At 34.5% G+C, this 24683-nt stretch overlaps 2 protein-coding genes across 2 annotated transcripts; both read left to right on the forward strand.

Annotated features, from left to right (window-relative positions):
* The first annotated feature begins 62 nt into the window (after positions 1-62).
* On the forward strand, positions 63-1131 carry LOC142335144 (elongation factor Ts, mitochondrial-like). The gene has a single exon (XM_075383508.1). The coding sequence runs from the start codon at positions 65-67 to the stop codon at positions 1118-1120; it is 1056 nt and encodes a 351-aa protein (XP_075239623.1). The 5' UTR covers positions 63-64; the 3' UTR covers positions 1121-1131.
* A 21138-nt stretch (positions 1132-22269) lies between these two features.
* On the forward strand, positions 22270-23768 carry LOC142335145 (uncharacterized). Its single transcript, XM_075383509.1, has 2 exons — positions 22270-22689; positions 23262-23768. Exons 1-2 carry the CDS (start codon positions 22473-22475, stop codon positions 23687-23689), a joined length of 645 nt encoding a protein of 214 aa, XP_075239624.1. The 5' UTR covers positions 22270-22472; the 3' UTR covers positions 23690-23768.
* Positions 23769-24683: the final 915 nt, after the last annotated feature.

Here is a 24683-nt window from a genome sequence, read left to right on the forward strand (position 1 = left end):
GATGCTCTTACAAGTCCGTGCCTGAATTTGAGTAGACCAGCTTTAGTTTTGATTTCAGATAGAAATGTTTTTTACTCTAAGCAGCGAGTCATCGTGGCTATCACGGCAAACATGCTCAACCTTATATCGGTATAGTGGAAATGTGCGATGCATGTCGTTGGCATCAAAAAGTCAAGAAAACTCCCAATCCAACAACAAAGTGCTGTTGATGCGTCTGCGGAAAGAATCTGGGTTCCCATTTGCGAAATGCAAATCAGCACTTGAAAATTGTCATTATGAAATTGATGAAGCCCATAAACTGTTGCTAAAATGGGCGAAGGAAGACTCGAACATGCTCGCAAATAAGTTAGCTTCAAGGTCAGCAAAAGAGGGTCTGCTTTCAGTCATTGCTGAAGGGTCGCAAGCTGCGGTTTTGGAGGTCAATTGTGAAACCGATTTTGTCTCGCGCAACGAAAAGTTTCAAAAACTAGCTTTAGATTCAGTGCAGGCAATTTTTGCTTCACCAGATTTCATAAACTTAAAATCGTCTGAAGATATTTCCGATTTTGAGTATAGCGATACCACAAAATTAGCTGACCTGAAAAGCCAGGTTTTACCGTTACTTAAGGAGAATATAGTTTTCGGCAAATGTAGTAAAATTCAATACGAGCCTGAAGTATCGTTATTTTCGTCAGTCCATCCAGTTTTGACACCGAGCATTGATTCGAAAGCCATGTATGGAAAGTTTGTATCACTAGTCGCTCTTAAGCCTAGGTCATCTGAAGTTCCGTCTAAAATTATGGATTCATTTGGGAAACAGTTGGCCTATCATGTTATTGGCATGAGTCCGGAAACTTTACACCCGGTTGAAAATGAGGAATCGAATTCTATTTCTAAGGTTGATGAATCGACGGAAAAAAATACAAATGAGGGCGAGGGAAGTTCCGAGGTCGAAGAAGATAAAGATGAAGATGTGTTTATGGAGGAGCAAAACATCTCAGATGAGCAGACTCCCTTCAGTAATGTGTCTGAAGCCTTAATTAGTCAAAACTTTCTTTTCCAACCTGAACAAACTGTCGGAGAACTATGCGATGATTATGATATTGATATTGTCAATTTTCACAGATTTGAATTGAAATGATCATTTTTCCACTCTTGCTCTGTTGACTATTTAATTATAGTGTGATAAGTAAGTATCTTGCCGCTGTCATTGGCTAAGAGCAGAAGTTGAACTTGAAACTGCTGAAAGTTTTGTAGGCGGTCAATTGTATTATACGGTTACCTTGTAATCGCTGTGGCGCAGGCAGGGTTTACAATGCTATCATGAAGATGCCTTAAATTAAACGAGTAGCTATTAAAATATCAAATTACTGTTCTTGGGACACGTTTTACAGGGTTTGCCACGCAAGGCAAATTTTTTTACCTCCAAAGTACAGTAGTCAGTAAGCTTAAGTTATATGGGAAAAAACAAGGCGGAAAAGCAATTGTGCATTTTTGAACCTTAACCCTCGCACCGCTGCCTTCATCTGCGTCTACCACCGCTTATCCACTGCACCACTTACCACTTCACGCCAGCCCATAACCCCCTTTTCCTAAATGTAATATTAGACAAGATATTTTTGTGTTTTCTATTTTTAATTTGATTTAATTTTCTGGAGCTCTTGCGGGAGTCGTCGAGTTGCTTTTGTTTCTCTGCTGGTTGTTTTTATGCAAAGTTATTGCTCGACCGTTTTTGTTTGACTTCTCGATTGAGTTTTTCGTCTTGAATTTTTGCGTGATATAAAATGTTCTGTCATTCAGTTTTAAGCAGTAGCAATAAATAGTCTTTAAGATCTTTACTTGTTGTTATGTAGCATTTCAACGAAGCTGCTGAGGAAACAATAAGTCATGGTTATTGAGGGCAATTCCAGGAGTTTTGTCCCCCGCTTCTTCCCGATCCTTTGTTTGCCCCCTTGCATAAGTTTCCTCTGCCTCACGCAGTTGTAGTAGTCTCCCTGAGCTTCAGCAGAAAATAATAAAGCCAATCCCTAAACCGTTGAGAGCAATTCGTCTGAAGTTACACGGAGGACGTTGCTGAAAAACATGATTTCATTGGATTAAAATTTCTAACCCTTAAATTGTCAATTGCAGCTAGACTATTACTAGCATCCAAATCGTAACTTTTTTCTGAATCATGCAGTTGTAATTGTACTCCAATGTCTAATTGCTCTCGAATAAGAAGCAATTATTGTAAACGTATGTGTCTTTTTTATGCAGATTTTTTTGCTTGACTGTTTTTGCGCTTTTCTTCTAGAATAATCTTTGTATTCTCAAATGACTTTCTCGTACTTCTTGGTTTTCGAGTGATTTCAATTGCTCTCACTCCGAAAAAAAATTTTGTTGTTCAAACAAAACCAATTGTTAGAGAGACGATGGCTAAGCCCTGATAGCCAAGTGGTCAATGTCTGTGTCGAGGTGGCAGAAGTGAACTCAGGAGGTCGGGGTTAGAACCCGACCTAAGTCTGATTTTGCACCCATAAAGAAAAATTTATCCTGGCTTACAGTCCCTGAATTAAATTGCCACGCTTGTCATTCGAGAGCAATTTTTCCGACATTAGTCGGTTTATGTTTTAGTCGTCTTTTAAGTCGCTAAGAAGAGCACAAAGTTCTGTTTAAAAAATTGAAGCTGCTGTAATCAGAGTTGAAGGCTTTGGATAAAAGGCTTTCATAATAGCGTGTTTTGTGTCAAATTGTTTAGTCGTGTGTCTTTTTATGCAAAGTTTTTGCGTGGCGGTTTCAATGTTATTTTGCTTGTTTGAGCACTTTCACTTCGTGAATAGAAACGGAATAAATGTATAACCAATATTGCCTGGAAGGCTGATTATTTTAAGGTACTATATTTTGAAATCCCTGACCACAAGCCCTAGCCTCTATTTAGTATAGTATTAATAATAAGCCTCCACGCTAACACTCCAGGTCCCGAGCTGGCTACAACAGAATCAAATCACCGCCTTTCATTCGAGAGCAATTTGTCCAACGTTAGCCGGTTATGTTCGTAAATGTTTACTTTAACCAATACTTTTTTCTGATTCGTACGTCAGCATTAATAATGCAGCTTGTTGAAGTAATGAAGAAAAGTTAAGGCACTCTATTGCTAAGAAAAATTGGAGACATCAAAAATTTTTTCAGAGAGACGGAAAATTTAATTGGGTTTGAAACCAATGCAAACCTTTTTTGCAAGTTTGAGAATCTTGAAAGCACGTGTGTTGTTTATTCAAATACTTTTAATGGATTTTATGAAATCTGAGGATGTCTTGCAGAAGTAGTGCAAACTCCGGTTATCAAAATATTTTTTATTTTATTTGCTTTAAGTTTTCACCGTAAACGGCAAATAAGCTTACCCGGGACGTGGTAGTTCAATAATGAGGAGTAGTTTTATATAACCCAGTATGTGGCAGTTTTCTATGATATGAACGTTTGTGAAGACGAAACTTTCAACGGTGAATCGTTATAAAAACACTGCTTTAGAAAATTTCCGACTGGTCGACGCTTAGGGTCAATGCATGACCTGTAACGCGTTTTTATCCGGAAAGCTAGCAGTGTTGTACTAGCGAATATATTTCGTTTTGTTGCGTGGCTATCTATTCCTTCGGATCCATAAGAATGGAATTATTTTGGCAAATTTTCTTTTAGCGCTAACAAATCAGGAATTAATCATTTTAAGAATGGAAAAAATTTGTGTCTGATCGTCTTGTGGTTCGGTGGGTTGCAAGTTTGAAGGGATTTTTTTATCAGCTGTAACTGGCGATTGTTTTCGCCTCGAAGGTTAGTTCCTCTTGAAAAGACAAAAAAGCTCAAGGCAGATTTTCTGGAACGACACGATGGAGTCAATCCAATATGCTGGTTTTTGTCAGTGAATATTGTTAGTTGAAAATGGATATCCATGATAATTTAAGTATATCAGGTATTCTTGTCCGGTTATCAAAATATTTTAATTAAATTTGCTTTTAGTTTCCACCGTCAACGGCAAATAAGCTTACCTAGGACGTGGTACTTCAATAATGAGGAGTAGTTTTATGTAACCCAGTATGTGGCAGTTTTCTATGATATGAACTTTTGTGAAGACGCAACTTCTAATGCTGAATCGTTAGAAAAACACTGCTTTAGAAAATTTCCGACTGGTCGACGCTTAGGGTCAATGCCTGACCTTTGCCTTGTTTTTATCCGGTAAGCTAGCAGTGTTGTACTAGCGAATATAATTAGTTTTGTTGCGTGGCTATCTATTCCCCCGGATCCATAAGGTTAATTGCTCTCGAAAAGACAAAAAAGCTCAAGGCAGATTTTCTGATGGAACGACACGATTGAGTTCATCCAATATGCTGGTTTTTGTCAGTAAATATTTTTAGTTGAGAATGGATATCAATGATATATTAAGTATATTGGGTATTCTTGTCTTCTACAAGCTGATAAAAAATAAAATAAAATTGATATTCCTCCAACAGAAAGGCATCGAAGAGGAAAACGTACAAGCGCCCAGACGCTCTTCTTAGTTGCCCAGTTTTAAATAGTATTCAGCATAATCATAATTTAACATTTCAGCATTGTAGTAGTGAGATAAAACATTTCAAACAGAAATAAACCCAGAAACTGGTTAAAAACAAAGAACTCTAGCACCAAGATGTCTCCCCATACCAATATATTATCTAAATGCGACTGCTGGTGGTTCACTTGGTTAGGAAGTTATCATTGATCTGACATGAGAGAGAAAATAAAACAGAATTGAAAAAATAAAATACAGAGTAAAATGTATATACGTAGTCATTTTTCAGTGGAACCTGAAGTCTTTTTACTTGGGATAGTTCTGTGAGTTGTGATCGTAGACTGATTTTTGGCTCCCGGGGACTTCTCTTTAAGGCTAATATGGGTGCCGCCCATTGCCAAATGGTTAAGTGGACTTCGCTCTGCGATAATTTTGGTCTTCTCCCTTTCGAAGTTTGCGTCAAGTGGTTCCAGTCCGGGTCCGTTGCACTGCTTCTGGTGGAACTGGAACACTCTCTGGTTCAGCTTGATGCCGCATCTTTGGCAAGGTAGGAGAATTTTGTTGTTTGTCTTAAGGGGAGAGTGAGACATGAACAGTTGGAATTCTTATGTTGGAAAAAGAATGGTTAACAAATGATGAACGAATTAAATGTTTTTCAAGGGATATCTATTTGGAGTGACGGTTAGCAAAAGTGAAGTATTATCGATTACGTTAAAGGTAGCTGTTGCGAGGACCTCAAATGCGTTTTATGTAGTTTTAAATATTGTAGGTTTAAATGCTGGTTTTTGTCAGTAAATATTTTTAGTTGAGAATGGATATCAATGATATATTAAGTATATTGGGTATTCTTGTCTTCTACAAGCTGATAAAAAATAAAATAAAATTGATATTCCTCCAACAGAAAGGCATCGAAGAGGAAAACGTACAAGCGCCCAGACGCTCTTCTTAGTTGCCCAGTTTTAAATAGTATTCAGCATAATCATAATTTAACATTTCAGCATTGTAGTAGTGAGATAAAACATTTCAAACAGAAATAAACCCAGAAACTGGTTAAAAACAAAGAACTCTAGCACCAAGATGTCTCCCCATACCAATATATTATCTAAATGCGACTGCTGGTGGTTCACTTGGTTAGGAAGTTATCATTGATCTGACATGAGAGAGAAAATAAAACAGAATTGAAAAAATAAAATACAGAGTAAAATGTATATACGTAGTCATTTTTCAGTGGAACCTGAAGTCTTTTTACTTGGGATAGTTCTGTGAGTTGTGATCGTAGACTGATTTTTGGCTCCCGGGGACTTCTCTTTAAGGCTAATATGGGTGCCGCCCATTGCCAAATGGTTAAGTGGACTTCGCTCTGCGATAATTTTGGTCTTCTCCCTTTCGAAGTTTGCGTCAAGTGGTTCCAGTCCGGGTCCGTTGCACTGCTTCTGGTGGAACTGGAACACTCTCTGGTTCAGCTTGATGCCGCATCTTTGGCAAGGTAGGAGAATTTTGTTGTTTGTCTTAAGGGGAGAGTGAGACATGAACAGTTGGAATTCTTATGTTGGAAAAAGAATGGTTAACAAATGATGAACGAATTAAATGTTTTTCAAGGGATATCTATTTGGAGTGACGGTTAGCAAAAGTGAAGTATTATCGATTACGTTAAAGGTAGCTGTTGCGAGGACCTCAAATGCGTTTTATGTAGTTTTAAATATTGTGCGAATAAAAAGGCATAATGCCAAGTTTGAACTTAGAATGTCGATGTAATATATGCGATATTTTTCAAAACAAACAATTTTTTTGAAAAGCATTTGGACGTTTAATTTAAGAAAAAAGGTTCAAATTTGGATAATTTCACTTCAAGAAGCTAAACTGCTAAAAATTATTTGTAAGCATGAACGTGTCTGCCGGATTAGCTTGTGATTAAATTGCGTCACTGTATGTGTGATGTAGAAAGATGAAGTGATTACACTGTTGCACGGAGTGCATTTCTATTTATCACCTGCTGTGGCTACACAGGATTCAATAATACGTAAGCAGGCCATTTGAATTGGATGCGTTGGTTTAAACGTCCTTCGATGGCTTTTAGACCTTTCCTGAATTTAATGAAAAGAATTCAATAGGCAAGATTTTGCTGCCTTTTTGATCAAATTTCAATCGGGTCCTGAATTTGGTCAGCAAAAAATTAAATGTTGATATGTTGTGCAATGAATTGTAGAATCGTGCTAGGGAGCGATTGTAATGGTTTGTTTTGTGTGAAACACTTAGTGACAGGAAAATAGTCAACTTTCTTTGGTGACCTGACTGTCAGTTGTATTGGGCGAACAAAATAATAATAAAAATGATAGTTTCTGAGTATTCGCGGTGAACAGCATGAGGCCACAGTGATGTGTTCTCAGCTGCCTATTTCTTAATACTCACTGCATGCTTTTTATGAGCAGCGTTGATCTTATTGGTGACTATGGTGTGACACCCTGGAGGCAGGGTAATGAACTAGCAATAATTGGCGTGTGAATCACGCACCCTAACCTCACCTTACCAAAACAAAAGGTACGGAAAGATCCACGATGTGCAGGAAAAGATGCAAGTCATCAAAACTTTTATTCATTGGAATGTTCAAATTTTTATTGCTCAATTTCGAGCAACTTTTTAGAACTTCTGCTGTGATCAGACAACATTAGAGAAACAGTCCCGCGTGCTTCAATGACACCAGTATTGGCGGTGTTTCAAAAATACACTAGCAATCAAGTTCCTTTTGGCACATTATACCTGGGTACCCTTTACCCCGTTTTTTGGCAACAGTTCAGATGTTTCGTGAGATTTGCGTAACAAATCTTCTTTTGCTCCCGAGAAAAAGACATCATTTCCTACTCATTTAATTACATCTTTTACATCAACAGTATGGCCAGGTGTTTCAAAAGTACAGTATATCATATTGCACGTGCCCCCTGGCACAGTTGTAATTCGAGTCCCAAAATAACTAAGATGAAATTTGTATCCCTCTCCTAAATACTGTTCTAAAGAGAGCAAAATATGAACTAAACAGTAAAAATTGACGAAGAATGGGACCTCATCTTTGACTCTTTTAACAACAAGGAGTCTCGTTAACTTGCGTTTGCACATGATGTTCCGACCCGCGCTCATATACATTCTTGACTTACATTTTTGACAAAGAGATTATCAAAAATAGATGTTGGAGTTTAAAGAATTTGTTACCCAACCAAACTAATAATTGAATTACATAATGCCATGCCTCATTACAACGAAATCTGCAGTGGAAAGACTACGAGAAAAAAACAACAAAAAAGCAAAAATAAAAATTTTACGGCGAAACTAGATCTTTTCCGTTTGTGCCCCCCCCCAGCTTAGTGGGTCATATTATTTGCAACCCCCAGACGCACGTGCAATATTTTTACATATGGATTTACTATGTAATGACACGTGCTCTGTCACTGGGGGGAGCATAACGTACTGGGGGGCACAAACGGAAAAGATCCGCGAAACTTAATATCTAAATTTAAATGCAACTAGTAACAACGTCAAATTACAATCAGACAAAACCCTCACAAATTTAATTTTTCCTAAGTACACAGCAGATGGGATTGTTCCTTAAGGAGACTAGGTAACCAGTCGACTGAAAGAAGAAATAATGAGTTGAAATTCAAAAATCAATCAGTATTTTTTAAAACAAATGATTTCAAGTCTTAAAAATCATTAGCTTCTAAGGAAATAATTCTCGATAAAATTAGTAAAAAGTCATAATAAAACCAATAGGACCTGTATCTGGTTAGACTAAGCCATAGGAACGGACTAAAGATGCAGAAAACTCAAAAAATTACAAACAATTTGCGAAAACACGAATTAGTGAAGCCATTAAATTCATTAGCTATAAACTGAATATTATGTATTTTTATTTCAATTTCTATTTATACTACTTCAGCTAAAATTATACTGGAAGAATAAATAGTGTCAATTGAGCCACAATTGAAAATCACTGGGATCTCTTTATACGCGATTGTGCTAGAGGTGGAGAAAAAGGAACACAAATGAACCACGCAAAAACTTTATGAAAAAGCATATTGTCCAACAAACAAAACATCAGTTGCGACATAATATCAGTAGACAAGTTAAATTTTGAAATCCAAAAAATTGGATAGAACCTCTCAATGATGAGAATATGAAAAAAGTTGACGAAAAGAACAACAAACACTGAAAAGTTTGAAAAATCTTTGAAAATGTAAAATATCATAAACTTTAACTAAGACCATTAACTAAGACAATTTAAGACAATTAATTTATACACTGACTGCCTCGGGTATAATCAATCCTTTAGTCTTCAATTGCAAGCTTATGAGACCGGTTAGCATTTTACGGCTACCTAAAGAAGAATAATGCAAAAACAGCAAATTCAAAAAAAATTATGCGAGAAAATTTTAGAGGCATTTGAGAATGAACTTTTCAGTAAAAACTTTTCTACTTTATCTAATTTTAACTGCAATGGAAGAATTTATATTGTTACAAAATGACTTGAAAAACAACAGATATGAACAAATATGTTAAAACCACGAAATTTTTGAGAAAACCCCTAGATCAAAGCCATTAAATTGAAAAGCTTTCAACGGCTTTCAGCGGAATTAAAAAATACTCTAAATTCTGCCTCGATGGGAAAGCAGTGATATCTTTCATTCATAGGTCATTAAAAACTCATCAGAAAAAGTCGTATGACAATGAGAAATACATACCACGAATTTTGTATCAACGCCATAAAGATTAATAGCTTGCAACGGAAGCCATTAAAGTCGCTAAATTATGCCTCGATGGGACGACATGGATGTTCGTCATTCAGAAGTTGTCAGTCAGACATTACAACATTTCATTGACTATGAAAACAACAACGAATACAGGCGAAATCCAAAAAAAGAACGGTAGAAAAGTGCGAGAAGAAAGTGTCGAAGCCATCTAAAACATGAGCTTTTCTCTGAAAACTTTTTCTACGATCCATCGAACGTCTTCTCTAAGCAAATGGGAACTATCAGTATTGGGATAATATGATATGATGTCAAACGGAACAAAAATTACGAAAAAATATCCAAAATTTTTTTAAAAAAAGTTTGAGAACTCGTGCATCGAAGTGAAAAAACCAATACTTAGAAGATATAACCACTAACCAGATAAATTTTTGTTGAAGTAGAAAGGAAAGAGATTCTGTCCGTATTGAGACCGACTTACAGTTCACGAAAATGAGTTCAAGATTGATTAATGTTCAAAAGAAAATTTTTTAATTTTTTTTAAAGTTTTAACAGCCATTAACTTCAATGGTTTTCAACGCAAGTCAAAAACTACGCTTAGTTGTACCTCGATGCAATCAAAAGCATGCTTGTCATGCATAGATAATCAATAAGACATAGCAATAAGTCTTATGACTATGAAAACAACAACAAATACAGGCAAAAACCAAAAATTCAATAGAAAGTCGCGAGAAGAAAGTGTTGAAGCCATTTAAACCGTAAGTTTTTCTCTGAAAACTATCTTTATGATCCATTGAACGTCTTCTCTAAGCCAATGGGAGCCATCAATATTAAGATAACGTGAAAATATTTCAAGAGGAATCAATATAACAATATGTGCAAAAAAAAATTTAGAAATCTTGTAGCCTTGAAGTCATATAAACAACAGTTAGAAGATAAAACCCCTAACGGGAATAATTTTGGTTGCAGTAGGAAAGAAGATGGTCCTGTCATTACTGAGACTGAGTTAAAGCAGTTCACCAAAAATAAGTTTATGATTGGTTAATATTAAAAAAAAATTCGAATATTTGTTTTCAAAGTCTTAACAGCCATTAGCTGTCCAATCAAAGCCCTAGATAGGTTCACTTAATGCTCATTATGAAACCTGTTGCACTTTTAGTCAACGATTTTATGCCATAGCAGTCCAAAAATTTAGTAAAACCTCAAAACGAAAAACATACCAGACAGATTGCCGGAAAATAGCCGCCGTTGATTCGCATAACTCTTTTGGGATTCTAAAAAAAAAGAAAATATCAACAGAAATTGATTTTTATTTAAAAACATTTTCAAGCGCGATTTAATTTGATGTCATTTTGTAATTGAACATACTCCTGTCTCTCAGGGTCTAGTATCAATACCAATAAGCATTATAAATAGTAACTAAAACTTATGAGAACAAAGTTCACGTACCGGGCATCTAAAAATGGGCTTTATGGTTTATCCAGTTTCTGTTTCTGACTTTGATTTTTTTGTACTGACTCGTTTCAGTTTGAATTGCTTTGCTGAGCAGCTGTTGTTTAAAAGGACTTTGAGCAGAATGACAGAAGAGTGAAACTATCCTTGAGAAGTCAAAAAGATTTCACGCAAAAATGTCGAAAAAGCGGCAAAATGGGTAAAGCGAAAAAAAGTTAGACAAAGTTTAAAAAAATAGAAGCGCTATAATAGCCGGCTGAGAAGATGAGGGTGGCTATGAATCAAAATTTCACCTAAAAATTACGAAAACAGAGTCGAATCCAAAAAAAAAACATGAGCGATTCCTTGAAAACGATTTTTTTTCATTGGTCTTCATTTGATTGTAAATGAGGTTTGTCATTAACGGAACCTTGGTATGAAAGGCGACTAGTCTCTAGGTAGCTTGAAAAAACAAAAAAATATGCAAAAATTTTCTTAAAAAAGCTCTTAAATAGAATTCGATTTTTTTTACAGTTAACTTCCCTATGAGACCAGAACTAGTCTTTTTATGGCCTTTTGTCTATTAGGAACACAAAATTGATTTATTTTGTGGCGTAAAGTTTAATTTTGAAGTAAAAATTTCATAGAAAACTTGTTAAATTGAACAAAAATTAAAGTGAAGCAAATATCCCTTGTTCACATGAAACATTAAACCTCGATAACTCCTCGAAAAAAAAAGCGAAATTCAAAAAACTCTTTTTAATTTCAAATTTACGCTGGATGAGCTTTTTAATGATACCACTCACATTTCTCTTTGATGAATATATCAATCGGCCAAAAACCCATTTGAGTATATAGTTCCTCTTCGCACAAGTGGGGTCGGAACAATTAAAAATTAAAGGCAAAACTTTTCAGTGGATGTTTTGATCTGCTAAAAAATTTATTGAAATTTTAAATAGCCGAGGAGTGCAAATATTGCATTGTATGAATCAAATTTTGCCGACCTTTTGATCAAGGTTCAAAATCTATAAGAAACAGTTTGTTCAGCTACTTATCTGTTCCGCCGCTTATCGACATCGTATGTTACGTCATTATCTCACAGTTCTTGACATTAGTTGTCAGTTCCAAGTCACATGTAAAAATTTTTCGTTGAAGTAGAAAGGAAAAAGATTCTTTCCCTATTGAGACCGACCTATAGTTCACGAAAATAAGTTCAAGATTGATTAATGTTCAAAAGAAAATTTTTTAATTTTTTTAAAAGTTTTAACAGCCATTAACTTCAATGGTTTTCAACGCAAGTCAAAAAATACGCTTAGTTGTACCTCGATGCAATCAAAAGCATGCTTGTCATGCATAGATAATCAATAAGACATAGCAATAAGTCTTATGACTATGAAAACAACAACAAATACAGGCAAAAACCAAAAATTCAATAGAAAGTCGCGAGAAGAAAGTGTTGAAGCCATTTAAACCGTAAGTTTTTCTCTGAAAACTATCTTTATCATCCATTGAACGTCTTCTCTAAGCCAATGGGAGCCATCAATATTAAGATAACGTGAAAATATTTCAAGAGGAATCAATATAACAATATGTGCAAAAAAAAATTTTGAAATCTTGTAGCATTGAAGTCATATAAACAACAGTTAGAAGATAAAACCCCAAACGGGAATAATTTTGGTTGCAGTAGGAAAGAAGATGGTCCTGTCATTACTGAGACTGAGTTAAAGCAGTTCACCAAAAATAAGTTTATGATTGGTTAATATTAAAAAAAAATTCGAATATTTGTTTTCAAAGTCTTAACAGCCATTAGCTGTCCAATCAAAGCCCTAGATAGGTTCACTTAATGCTCATTATGAAACCTGTTGCACTTTTAGTCAACGATTTTATGCCATAGCAGTCCAAAAATTTAGTAAAACCTCAAAAAGAAAAACATACCAGACAGATTGCCGGAAAATAGCCGCCGTTGATTCGCATACATCTTTTGGGATTCTAAAAAAAAAGAAAATATCAACAGAAATTGATTTTTATTTAAAAACATTTTCAAGCGCGATTTAATTTGATGTCATTTTGTAATTGAACATACTCCTGTCTCTCAGGGTCTAGTATCAATACCAATAAGCATTATAAATAGTAACTAAAACTTATGAGAACAAAGTTCACGTACCGGGCATCTAAAAATGGGCTTTATGGTTTATCCAGTTTCTGTTTCTGACTTTGATTTTTTTGTACTGACTCGCTTCAGTTTGAATTGCTTTGCTGAGCAGCTGTTGTTTAAAAGGACTTTGAGCAGAATGACAGAAGAGTGAAACTATCCTTGAGAAGTCAAAAAGATTTCACGCAAAAATGTCGAAAAAGCGGCAAAATGGGTAAAGCGAAAAAAAGTTAGACAAAGTTTAAAAAAATAGAAGCGCTATAATAGCCGGCTGAGAAGATGAGGGTGGCTATGAATCAAAATTTCTTCTAAAAATTACGAAAACAGAGTCGAATCCAAAAAAAAACATGAGCGATTCCTTGAAAACGATTTTTTTTTCATTGGTCTTCATTTGATTGTAAATGAGGTTTGTCATTAACGGAACCTTGGTATGAAAGGCGACTAGTCTCTAGGTAGCTTGAAAAAACAAAAAAATATGCAAAAATTTTCTTTAAAAAGCTCTTAAATAGAATTCGATTTTTTTTACAGTTAACTTCCCTATGAGACCAGAACTAGTCTTTTTATGGCCTTTTGTCTATTAGGAACACAAAATTGATTTATTTTGTGGCGTAAAGTTTAATTTTGAAGTAAAAATTTCATAGAAAACTTGTTAAATTGAACAAAAATTAAAGTGAAGCAAATATCCCTTGTTCACATGAAACATTAACTCCTCGAAAAAAAAGCGAAATTCAAAAAAATCTTTTTAATTTCAAATTTACGCTGGATGAGCTTTTTAATGATACCACTCACATTTCTCTTTGATGAATATATCAATCGGCCAAAAACCCATTTGAGTATATAGTTCCTCTTCGCACAAGTGGGGTCGGAACAATTAAAAATTAAAGGCAAAACTTTTCAGTGGATGTTTTGATCTGCTAAAAAATTTATTGAAATTTTAAATAGCCGAGGAGTGCAAATATTGCATTGTATGAATCAAATTTTGCCGACCTTTTGATCAAGATTCAAAATCTATAAGAAACAGTTTGTTCAGCTACTTATCTGTTCCGCCGCTTATCGACATCGTATGTTACGTCATTATCTCACAGTTCTTGACATTAGTTGTCAGTTCCAAGTCACATGTAAAAATTTTTCGTTGAAGTAGAAAAGAAAAAGATTCTTTCCCTATTGAGACCGACCTATAGTTCACGAAAATAAGTTCAAGATTGATTAATGTTCAAAAGAAAATTTTTTAATTTTTTTAAAAGATTTAACAGCCATTAACTTCAATGGTTTTCAACGCAAGTCAAAAAATACGCTTAGTTGTACCTCGATGCAATCAAAAGCATGTTTGTCATGCATAGATAATCAATAAGACATAACAATAAGTCTTATGACTATGAAAACAACAACAAATACAGGCAAAAACCAAAAATTCAATTGAAAATCGCGAGAAGAAAGTGTTGAAGCCATTTAAACCATAAGTTTTTCTCTGAAAACTATCTTTATGATCCCTTGAACGTCTTCTCTAAGCCAATGGGAGCCATCAATATTAAGATAACGTGAAAATATTTCAAGAGGAATCAATATAACAATATGTGCAAAAAAAAATTTTGAAATCTTGTAGCACTGAAGTCATATAAACAACAGTTAGAAGATAAAACCCCTAACGGGAATAATTTTGGTTGCAGTAGGAAAGAAGATGGTCCTGTCATTACTGAGACTGAGTTAAAGCAGTTCACCAAAAATAAGTTTATGATTGGTTAATATTAAAAAAAAATTCGAATATTTGTTTTCAAAGTCTTAACAGCCATTAGCTGTCCAATCAAAGCCCTAGATAGGTTCACTTAATGCTCATTATGAAACCTGTTGCACTTTTAGTCAACGATTTTATGCCATAGCAGTCCAAAAATTTAGTAAAACCTCAAAAAGAAAAACATACCAGACAGATTGCCGGAAAATAGCCGCCGTTGATTCGCATAACTCTTTTGGGATTCTAAAAAAAAGAAAATATCAACAGAAATTGATTTTTATTTAAAAACATTTTCAAGCGCGATTTAATTTGATGTCATTTTGTAATTGAACATACTCCTGTCTCTCAGGGTCTAGTATCAATACCAATAAGCATTATAAATAGTAACTAAAACTTATGAAAACAAAGTTCACGTACCGGGCATCTAAAAATGGGCTTTATGGGTTTATCCAGTTTCTGTTTCTGACTTTGATTTTTTTGTACTGACTCGCTTCAATTTGAATTGCTTTGCTGAGCAGCTGTTGTTTAAAAGGACTTTGAGCAGAATGACAGAAGAGTGAAACTATCCTTGAGAAGTCAAAAAGATTTCACGCAAAAATGTCGAAAAAGCGGCAAAATGGGTCAAGCGAAAAAGAGTTAGACAAAGTTAAAAAAATAGAAGCGCTATAATAGCCGGCTGAGAAGATGAGGGTGGCTATGAATCAAAATTTCACTTAAAATTACGAAAACTGAGAGTCGAATCCAAAAAAAAAACATGAGCGATTCCTTGAAAACGATTTTTTTCATTGGTCTTCATTTGATTGTAAATGAGGTTTGTCATTAACGGAACCTTGATATGAAAGGCGACTAGTCTCTAGGTAGCTTGAAAAAACAAAAAAATATGCAAAAATTTTCTTAAAAAAGCTCTTAAATAGAATTCGATTTTTTTTACAGTTAACTTCCCTATGAGACCAGAACTATTTTTTTTTATGGCCTTTTGTCTATTAGGAACACAAAATTGATTTATTTTGTGGCGTAAAGTTTAATTTTGACGTAAAAATTTCATAGAAAACTTGTTAAATTGAACAAAAATTAAAGTGAAGCAAATATCCCTTGATCACATGAAACATTAAACCTCGATAACTCCTCGAAAAAAAAAGCGAAATTCAAAAAAATCTTTTCAATTTCAAATTTACGCTGGATGAGCTTTTTAATGATACCAGTCACATTTCTCTTTGATGAATATATCAATCGGCCAAAAACCCATTTGAGTTTATAGTTCCTCTTCGCACAAGTGGGGTCGGAACAATTAAAAATTAAAGGCAAAACTTTTCAGTGGATGTTTTGATCTGCTAAAAAATTTATTGAAATTTTAAATAGCCGAGGAGTGCAAATATTGCATTGTATGAATCAAATTTTGCCGACCTTTTGATCAAGGTTTAAAATCTATAAGAAACCTTTTGTTCAGCTACTTATCTGTTCCGCCGCTTATCGACATCGTATGTTACGTCATTATCTCACAGTTCTTGACATTAGTTGTCAGTTCCAAGTCACATGTAAAAATTTTTCGTTGAAGTAGAAAGGAAAAAGATTCTTTCCTTATTGAGACCGACCTATAATTCACGAAAATAAGTTCAAGATTGATTAATGTTCAAAAGAAAATTTTTTAATTTTTTTAAAAGTTTTAACAGCCATTAACTTCAATGGTTTTCAACGCAAGTCAAAAAATACGCTTAGTTGTACCTCGATGCAATCAAAAGCATGTTTGTCATGCATAGATAATCAATAAGACATAACAATAAGTCTTATTACTATGAAAACAACAACAAATACAGGCAAAAACCAAAAATTCAATAGAAAATCGCGAGAAGAAAGTGTTGAAGCCATTTAAACCATAAGTTTTTCTCTGAAAACTATCTTTATGATCCATTGAACGTCTTCTCTAAGCTAATGGGAGCCATCAATATTAAGATAACGTGAAAATATTTCAAGAGGAATCAATATAACAATATGTGCAAAAAAAAATTTGAAATCTTGTACCATTGAAGTCATATAAACAACAGTTAGAAGATAAAACCCCTAACGGGAATTATTTTGGTTGCAGTAGGAAAGAAGATGGTCCTGGCATTGCTGAGACTGAGTTAAAGCAGTTCACCAAAATTAAGTTTATGATTAGTTAATATTAAAAAAATTCGAATATTTGTTTTCAAAGTCTTAACAGCCATTAGCTGTCCAATCAAAGCCCTAGATAGGTTCACTTAATGCTCATTATGAAACCTGTTGCACTTTTAGTCAACGATTTTATGCCATAGCAGTCCAAAAATTTAGTAAAACCTCAAAAAGAAAAACATACCAGACAGATTGCCGGAAAATAGCCGCCGTTGATTTTTATTTAAAAACATTTTCAAGTGCTATTTAATTTGATGTCATTTCGTAATTGAACATACTCTTGTCTCTCAGTGAGAGGCTACAGGGTCTAGTATCAATACTAATAAGCATTATAGATAGTAATTAAAACTTATGAGAACAAAGTACAAGTACCGGGCATCTAAAAATGGGCTTTATGGGTTTATCCGGTTCTATTTCTGACTTTGATTATTTTTGTACTGACTCTCTTCATTTTGAATTGCTTTGCTGAGCAGCTGTTGTTTAAAAGGACTTTGAGCAGAATGACAGAAGAGTGAAACTATCCTAGAGAAGTCATAAAGTTTTCACGCAAAAATATCGAAAAAGCGGCAAAATGGGTAAATCGAAAAAAAGTTAGACGAAGTAAAAAAACATAGAAGCGCTATAATAGCCGGCTGAGAAGATGAGGGCGGCTATTAATCAAAATTTCACTTAAAATTACGAAAACTGAGAGTCGAATCCAAAGAAAACATGAGCGATTCCTTGAAAACGATTTTTTTTTCATTTGTCTTCATTTGATTGTAAATGACGTTTGTCATTAACGGAACCTTGATATGAAGGGCGACTAGTCTCTTGATAGCTTGAAAAAACAAAAAAATATATGCAAAATTTTCTTAAAAATAGCTCTTATATAGAATTCGATTTTTTTTACAGTTAACTTCCCTATGAGACCAGAACTAGTCTTTTTATGACCTTTTGTCTATTAGGAACACGAAAATTGATTTTGCTTTGTGGCATAAAATGTAATTTTTAAGTAGAAATTTCATAGAAAACGTGTTAATTTGAACAAAAATTACCGTTAAAGTGAGGCACATATCCCTTGTTCACATGAAACTTTAAACCTCGATAACTCCTCGAAAAAAAAGCGAAATTCAAAAAAATCTTTTTAATTTCAAATTTACGCTGGATGAGCTTTTTAATTATACCACTCACATTTCTCTTTGATGAATATATCAATCGGCCAAAAACCGATTTGAGTATATAGTTCCTCTTCCCACAAGTGGGGTCGGAACAATTAAAAATTAAAGGCAAAACTTTTCAGTGGATGTTTTGATCTGCTAAAAAATTTATTGAAGTTTTAAATAGCCGAGGAGTGCAAATAGTGCATTGTATGAATCAAATTTTGCCGACCTTTTGATCAAGGTTTAAAATCTATAAGCGACAGTTTGTTCAGCTACTTATCTGTTCCGCCGCTTATCGACATTGTAGGTTACGTCATTATCTCACAGTTCTTGACATTAATTGTCAGTTCAAAGTCACATGGAACAATTTTGAGGTCTACTCTGTTTTGCCCCCCAGTGTTTTTTACGCCCCCAGTTACAAAATATATGTTATATAGCACAATACTATGTAAAAAATAGCACGTGCGCCTGAGGGGCGTAAAAGATATAAACCCATCAAGCTGAGGGAGGGGCAAAACAGAATAGATCCAAATTTTTATCTGACACCATTCGCCTTATTAACCTAAACTTGTCAATCAAATTTTGCGAAAATCAATTGCGAAAATCAATTGCGAAAATCAATTGCGAAAAACTTAACTCAGCACAAAATTTTTGTTGTGCTCGGTCTTAAAATTATATAAATTTTTGTTCCGACCCCACGTGGGGGGGGGGGGGGGGGGACTCTATGCTCAAATGTTATTTTGTTCAGTCAACTTTGACCGTTCGATATTATTCATCGTAGATAAATGTGAATGGTATCATTGAAAAGCTCGTCCAGCGTAGAATTTGAAATTTAAAAAAAAATTTGAATAATTTTTTTTTTCGAGGACTTGTCAAGGTTGAAAGTTTTGTTTGAACACGGCATTATTTTCTTCTTATTGAGCCTAATTTTTGTTCAATTTATGGTTTTTTCTTTAAATATTTTATTTCAAAACTAAATTTCGCGCTACAAAATAAATTGAATTTTTGTTCCTAATAGACGAAAGGCGAAAAAAGCTAGTTCTGTTCTCTTAGTGAAGTTCACTATCAAAAAAATTTGAATTCTCATAGAGAGCTGTTTTTGTTAGACGACTTTTCATGTTTATTGTTTCTAGTCACTTAGAGACTAGTCACTTTCCATATCGAGGTTCCGTTAATGACAAACCCCATTTACAGTCAAATGATGCACAAAGAACAAAAAAAATTTTAAGAAATCGCCCATGTTTTTGGCTTCGACTCTTGAGTTTTCGTAATTTTGATTTTTTGAAATTTTACTGACTTTTGTAGTCCTATGGCATAGAGCCGTTGACAAAAAGTGCAATAGGTTTGCTAATGAGCTTTGAGTTAACCTATCTAGTGCTTTCAGTGGACAGCTAATAGTTCCTAAGACTAAAAAGAGTCTTTCGAAATTTTTTTAAAAGTTAACTGATCCTAAACTCAATTTTTTGAACTGCAAGACAGCTTCAGTAATGACAGGACCCCTTCTCCTCTACTGCAACCAATATTAAACTGGTTATTGGTTTTATTTTTGAACTATTGGTGTTATGACTTTGATGACACATAGTTTTCATAATTTTTAATTATTGATATTTCTTCATAATTTTGGTTCCTTTTGAAATATTTTCACATTATTGCAATTTTTATAGTTCCCATTGGCTTAGAGAAGTCAACTGGTTATACATAATTTTTCTAGAGAAATATTTTTGTTTTAAATAGCTTCGTTACATTCTTCTCGCACTTTTGTACTGAGTTTTGTGTTTTTGCATGTATTTGTTATTTTCATAGCCATAGGACTTATTCTATTGTGATTTCTTATTGATGAACGACACTTATCATTGTCCTCCCACCGAGGCTTAACTTAGCGTAGTTCTTGCCTGCCGTTGAAAGCTATGGAAGTTAATGGTGTTGAAACTACGGGTTTTCTCAAAAAATTCGTGGTTTTAATATATTTGTTCATATTTGCTGATTTTTTGAATTCATATTGTTTTAATCGAAGAGAATCACATCGCTGTTATAAAGTTATCTGAAAACAAAAAAGTTCTGCTTGAAAAGTTTTTTTAATGGCTTCGACACTTTCTTTTTCAGTATTTTTGATTTTGATATTTTTTGCCTGTTTTTATTTTTGTGTAGTCGTAAAATGCTGAGAGGTCCATAGGTATCTAATTGAGGTTTGAATGAATGAGTGTACTCATTGAAGTCAGTATATAGCGAAGTTTATGATATTATTCGTTTTAAATTTTTTAACGTTTTCAATTTTTTGTTGTTTTCGTCAACTTGTAACTTACTCTTACCATTGTGAGGTCGCATGCAATTCCTTGTAATCCAAAAATTACTATGTCTCCTGATATTATGATGTTGTCTTTATTGGACAGTATGCGTTTTCACGGAAGTTTGGTGAGCGGTCGATATTTGTGTTTCTTTTGTCTTCTTGTGGCACATTCGCTCAATAACAGATCCCAATGAATTTCAAATGAGGCCCAAGAGAGTTTATTTAATCGCTAAAGTATAATTGTAGCTGAATTAGGTTGATTAACACTTGAAATAAAAAACAATATTCAAAATAATATCTAATGGTTTTATGGCTTCAAGAATTTGTCTTTTCGCAAATTGTTTGTAATTTTATAAATTTATCAAGAACTATCGACTTGTTACCTTTTTATCGACTTGTTACCTAGTCTTAATAAGGAACGCTCCCAGCTGCTGTATAGTTAAGAAAACGCAAATTTTTGTAGTTAAGATTTTACCTGATTGCATTTTGGCGTTGTTACTAGGTGCTTTTAATTTTAGATATTGAATTTTTGCATTGATTTTTTTTTACATTTTTCATTTTTTGATTTTTCTCGGAGTCTTTTTGATGGCAGATCTCGTGAGTGCTGTAATGAAGCATGGCATTAGGTAATTGAATTAGTATTTTTGGCATGTAACGATTTTTTTCAATTCAAACATCTATTTTTGATTATCTCTTCATCTGGTTGTCAATTAAGTCAAAAATGTAGATGAGCTCGGGTCGGAACATCATGTGCAAACGCATATTAACGAGCCTCCTTGTTTGATATACTATCAGTTTTCACGCTACAGTTTTAGTTTTACATTCTACAAGAAGTCTAAGCACTCTATTTCGCGGCTGTTTTGGCAATCTGTATGCTATATTTCAGCCAATGTTTCTATTGAATTGTTTATCGGAAGTATAGTAAACAGTTTAAACAGATTAATTAGAATGCTGTTGAAAGGTTGTTTTTAACATTAGAGAACCTTTGTTGACTTTATAGCGGAAAATTTAGCTCGCTGCTATTTTTGAAGTGTTGTCACGACATTTAGTGTCAAAATAGGTCTAGACTCTAATATGTCTTCAAATATTTCAATCCACTAATCAGCTTAATGGAAATAATTGCTCTGAGGTTTTCTTAAGCGAGATTTCTGAAAAGAACCCTGTTTAACGTCATTTGAGCGCCGATTCAAGAAAAAAAGTCTAAATTTAGTTTGTTCGAAAAATCAATTTCAGGTGTTTAGGAGTCAACCTGTTACTGTAGAGAAAAAGCTTTTCATATGCAGAAAGTTGTGTTGCTACCGTCACGCAGCGTGGCATGTCCACTCTGGAAGAATTGAATTCAAGGTTTTTTTTAATTTGACTTTATTTTGTATTTGAACTTGAGAGGGAAGTATTCTGAAAAATACTTAAAAATGCATGATCGTTTTGTTCAAGTGGCTATCATTCATTTTAATGAAAAATATGACATTGAAAAAAATTAAGTTGCTTGCTGTGAGTTTATTCTTTCAGTCAAAAATGCCTAGTTGTCAGTTCCTTCGTCACTCATTGCATGAGGTCGAAATCATGAGCAAAAACGCTGCTATTGTTTCACCTCTCAAAATTACTCTTCAATGCCATTGATCGAGTGTTATTTGGTCGATCAAAAATCTTGAAAAAATTAAGGGTTATCCACCTTTCAATAACAGAAAAGAGTTGCGCTTTTGTAGTTGGATCTCAAATCCGAATTATTCTGACATAAATTTTACCTACGAAGAAACTAAGTGTCTGAATAATGCCAGAATTTTTCGAAGTACAAATAATTTGAAAAGCGTTCAAGTAAGTTTTATTTGGCTGAAACTATTACACAAAAATGTAAGTTCTGGAAAAGATCACACTTAGTTAACATGCATGGGTTCGCCGAACTTGAGGACAATAGTGACAAAGAGAGCTAAAGTAATCTCTAATCATATTTATTAATTAAGTACAAAACATATGGAGAATTCACATTAGTCAAAAAGAGCAGAACTTAATTCTAATTCCTAGCTACCATAATTTTGACAGAGGATTGCTAGCCAGTAAAATAATTAAATGATGTGAGCTTTCATAACAAGGCTGTGAAGTTATGCAAGTTTTATTATCATGAACAGTCGACTTTCAAACACCCGTAACTTTGCTTTAATTATATATGGCACCATGTTAAACCACTCTGTTCACGATTGTTCAATAATACTAGCACTTGAATTGTTTGTCAATCATAAATGACAACATCAGAGACCCAAGAAACTCAGGAAATAGATAGTTGGTTTGTTTGTAATTAATAAAGTTATAAATATCAACCACGTGGATCTTGTTAATAGAGTAGTGTTTATAAGTATGCATCTGTTGATAATTCTGATAATTATCCCGATCCTATTCCTTTCCCAGTTCAGATGTGACCTTAGATTCGGGAAATGTGCCAAGGTCCACCCCATATTTGTAGAACAGTCAACCCTGGGGGGCATCTGGTATGAACAGAAGCGGGCCGATACCCTGGGGGAGCCCGGAAAGTTTTGCAATTTTGTCACTATGTCTCTGGAGTACGATTCGGCAGGTTGGTTTAGATTTATTTCTGTACCCAATTGGGTAAGTTTTGTTGCCTTCAATTGAAGAATTATGAACTGTTTACTTCAACCTGCGAAAAAAAATGTTGACATAATACTGTATGCGCTTTTTTTATAATGATTCTGGTCTATATATCAACAAGAGTTTGGACTAGATGTCACAGTGTGTAGATAACCTTATATACGAGTGGGGGCGGCGTTTTTTCTCACTATCGTGGATATCTAAATCTCTAAACAAATGCGCATTTTGAATTTTTGGCATCCTAAAATTCTCCTAGAACTTGAAATGAGTGATTGAACGTAAAAGCAGCCGTTGTGAAGAAAATACAACGTGTTGTTGAACATCCACAGCATTCTAAAAGGCAAATAAGCCTTTGAGGGGTGTCGTCACTTATCATCGCAAAATGCAATCTATCCATCATTTTTGAAAATCCCCCCAATTATTATTTCCATGGGATAGAGTAGTCGTATATTACTTTATCTCAAATTATTCTGTAATACTAATTCTCAACCGGTTCTCAAAAAGCATTTTTAACAAAAACTTGAAGTGAGTTATGTTTAGGTTATTTGTTGCACGTGAACAATACTGCGTACAATGGCCAGAAATATAGAAGCACGATCCTGACAGCAACACAAACGGACGAATCAACCGGATCTTTCCGCTTCGAAGTACCCAAATGGGCACCAGTATCTGATAACTCCTCCCCCAACAACTTTGTCCTCTACCTAGACGATAACTTCTCCATTTGCTATAGCTGCCAACAAGTAGGCGTGATCAAGACAGAGCTGGCCTGGATTAGTTCTCGACAACGATTCCCAGATGACAGGGATTATCACATGCACCGATTAGAGAAGGAACTACACAAACAGGGCGTGAACTTGAAATTTGATGACGTAAACCAAAAAGCATGTCCAGCTAGAGGTCCGGATCAGATCCCGCAGCCAAGGTCACGCAAACTCAACTTACTAAAGTCTTTAATGGGATTGTAATTGATTATTTGTATTATATTTTGATTGTAGATACAGAGTACTTATGAAATTTTTAAATGTATAAACGGGTTTTTCTGCCTGTTATATCACACTATAGGCAGCCAGCTGCATGATGAAGTTTTTCGTTCAACATTAACCTCGCCAAGGATTAGGCCTCGGCTTATGAAAAGACCATGCTGAACCAAAAAGAAGGTATAAAAAAAACGACCATCGTCGCAATTAGTGAAAAGATTTTAGCTCGACGTTAGTGGACATCTCAACTTTAGCTCAACCCACATTTTTGCTGCTCGACTTTAGCTCGGCTCAAATTTGATGCTCGTCTTTAGCGCGACCCATATAAGTGATGGATGAATCCTTATTGTCGATGGATAGTGTTTTTTTTCCAGAATTTCTACTCTGAAGGCGTGGGAACTAAAACAACTCTGCTTTTTAACTTCATAAATTCCATTATTTGTAATTGCAGTTGCTAATAAATAATACACTAAACAATAAGCTGCATGTACGTCTGTCCTAGTAAATTTACTCGAATTTGTCACTGTTAACCACGATCGCTTTTTATAGGGTTTCAATTGCACCTAAATAAAGGTGGTTGTAAACAATAGATGAAAGGCCCGCATATTACCCATTGAATATAAAGAAGGCAAAATGCAAACTAGCTTTTGTAGATAAAATGGCTCTTAAGAAAACTGAATTTTTGAACCGTTTCTCATACTTGATAAATATAAATTTGAGAATTGAAGTTGTGGTTAATTGATGCGTGTCACTGCGTTGTCCACACAAGCCTCAATGCGTAACTGAAAAATTTACGCCATTTTTCCTCAGTGTAATGAACTCATGGCTATAGAGTTAATGATGTAAGTTCTATGGTACCTAGTTTCATTAATCCAACCAAAATTGCTTTATAGAGTACTTGCGGAATCTCAAGTATTTAAAATTTATGAAGGCGTTCGTTAGCAAACCCATGGTCTGTTAAGTTCCATTGCGCTGGCGAAAA

This window comes from Convolutriloba macropyga, chromosome 2, assembly GCF_964194025.1.
Source record: "Convolutriloba macropyga chromosome 2, txConMacr16.3, whole genome shotgun sequence".
Taxonomy (NCBI): domain Eukaryota; kingdom Metazoa; phylum Xenacoelomorpha; order Acoela; family Convolutidae; genus Convolutriloba; species Convolutriloba macropyga.

Excerpts from the sequence above, each read along its gene's own strand:
- LOC142335144 (XM_075383508.1), top strand. The coding sequence starts at position 65 with ATGTTTTTTACTCTAAGCAGCGAGTCATCGTGGCTATCACGGCAAACA.
- LOC142335145 (XM_075383509.1), top strand. The coding sequence starts at position 22,473 with ATGCATCTGTTGATAATTCTGATAATTATCCCGATCCTATTCCTTTCC. Across the intron at positions 22,690-23,261 it reads TCTGGAGTACGATTCGGCAG|GTTATTTGTTGCACGTGAAC; the intron begins GTTGGTTTAGAT and ends AGTTATGTTTAG.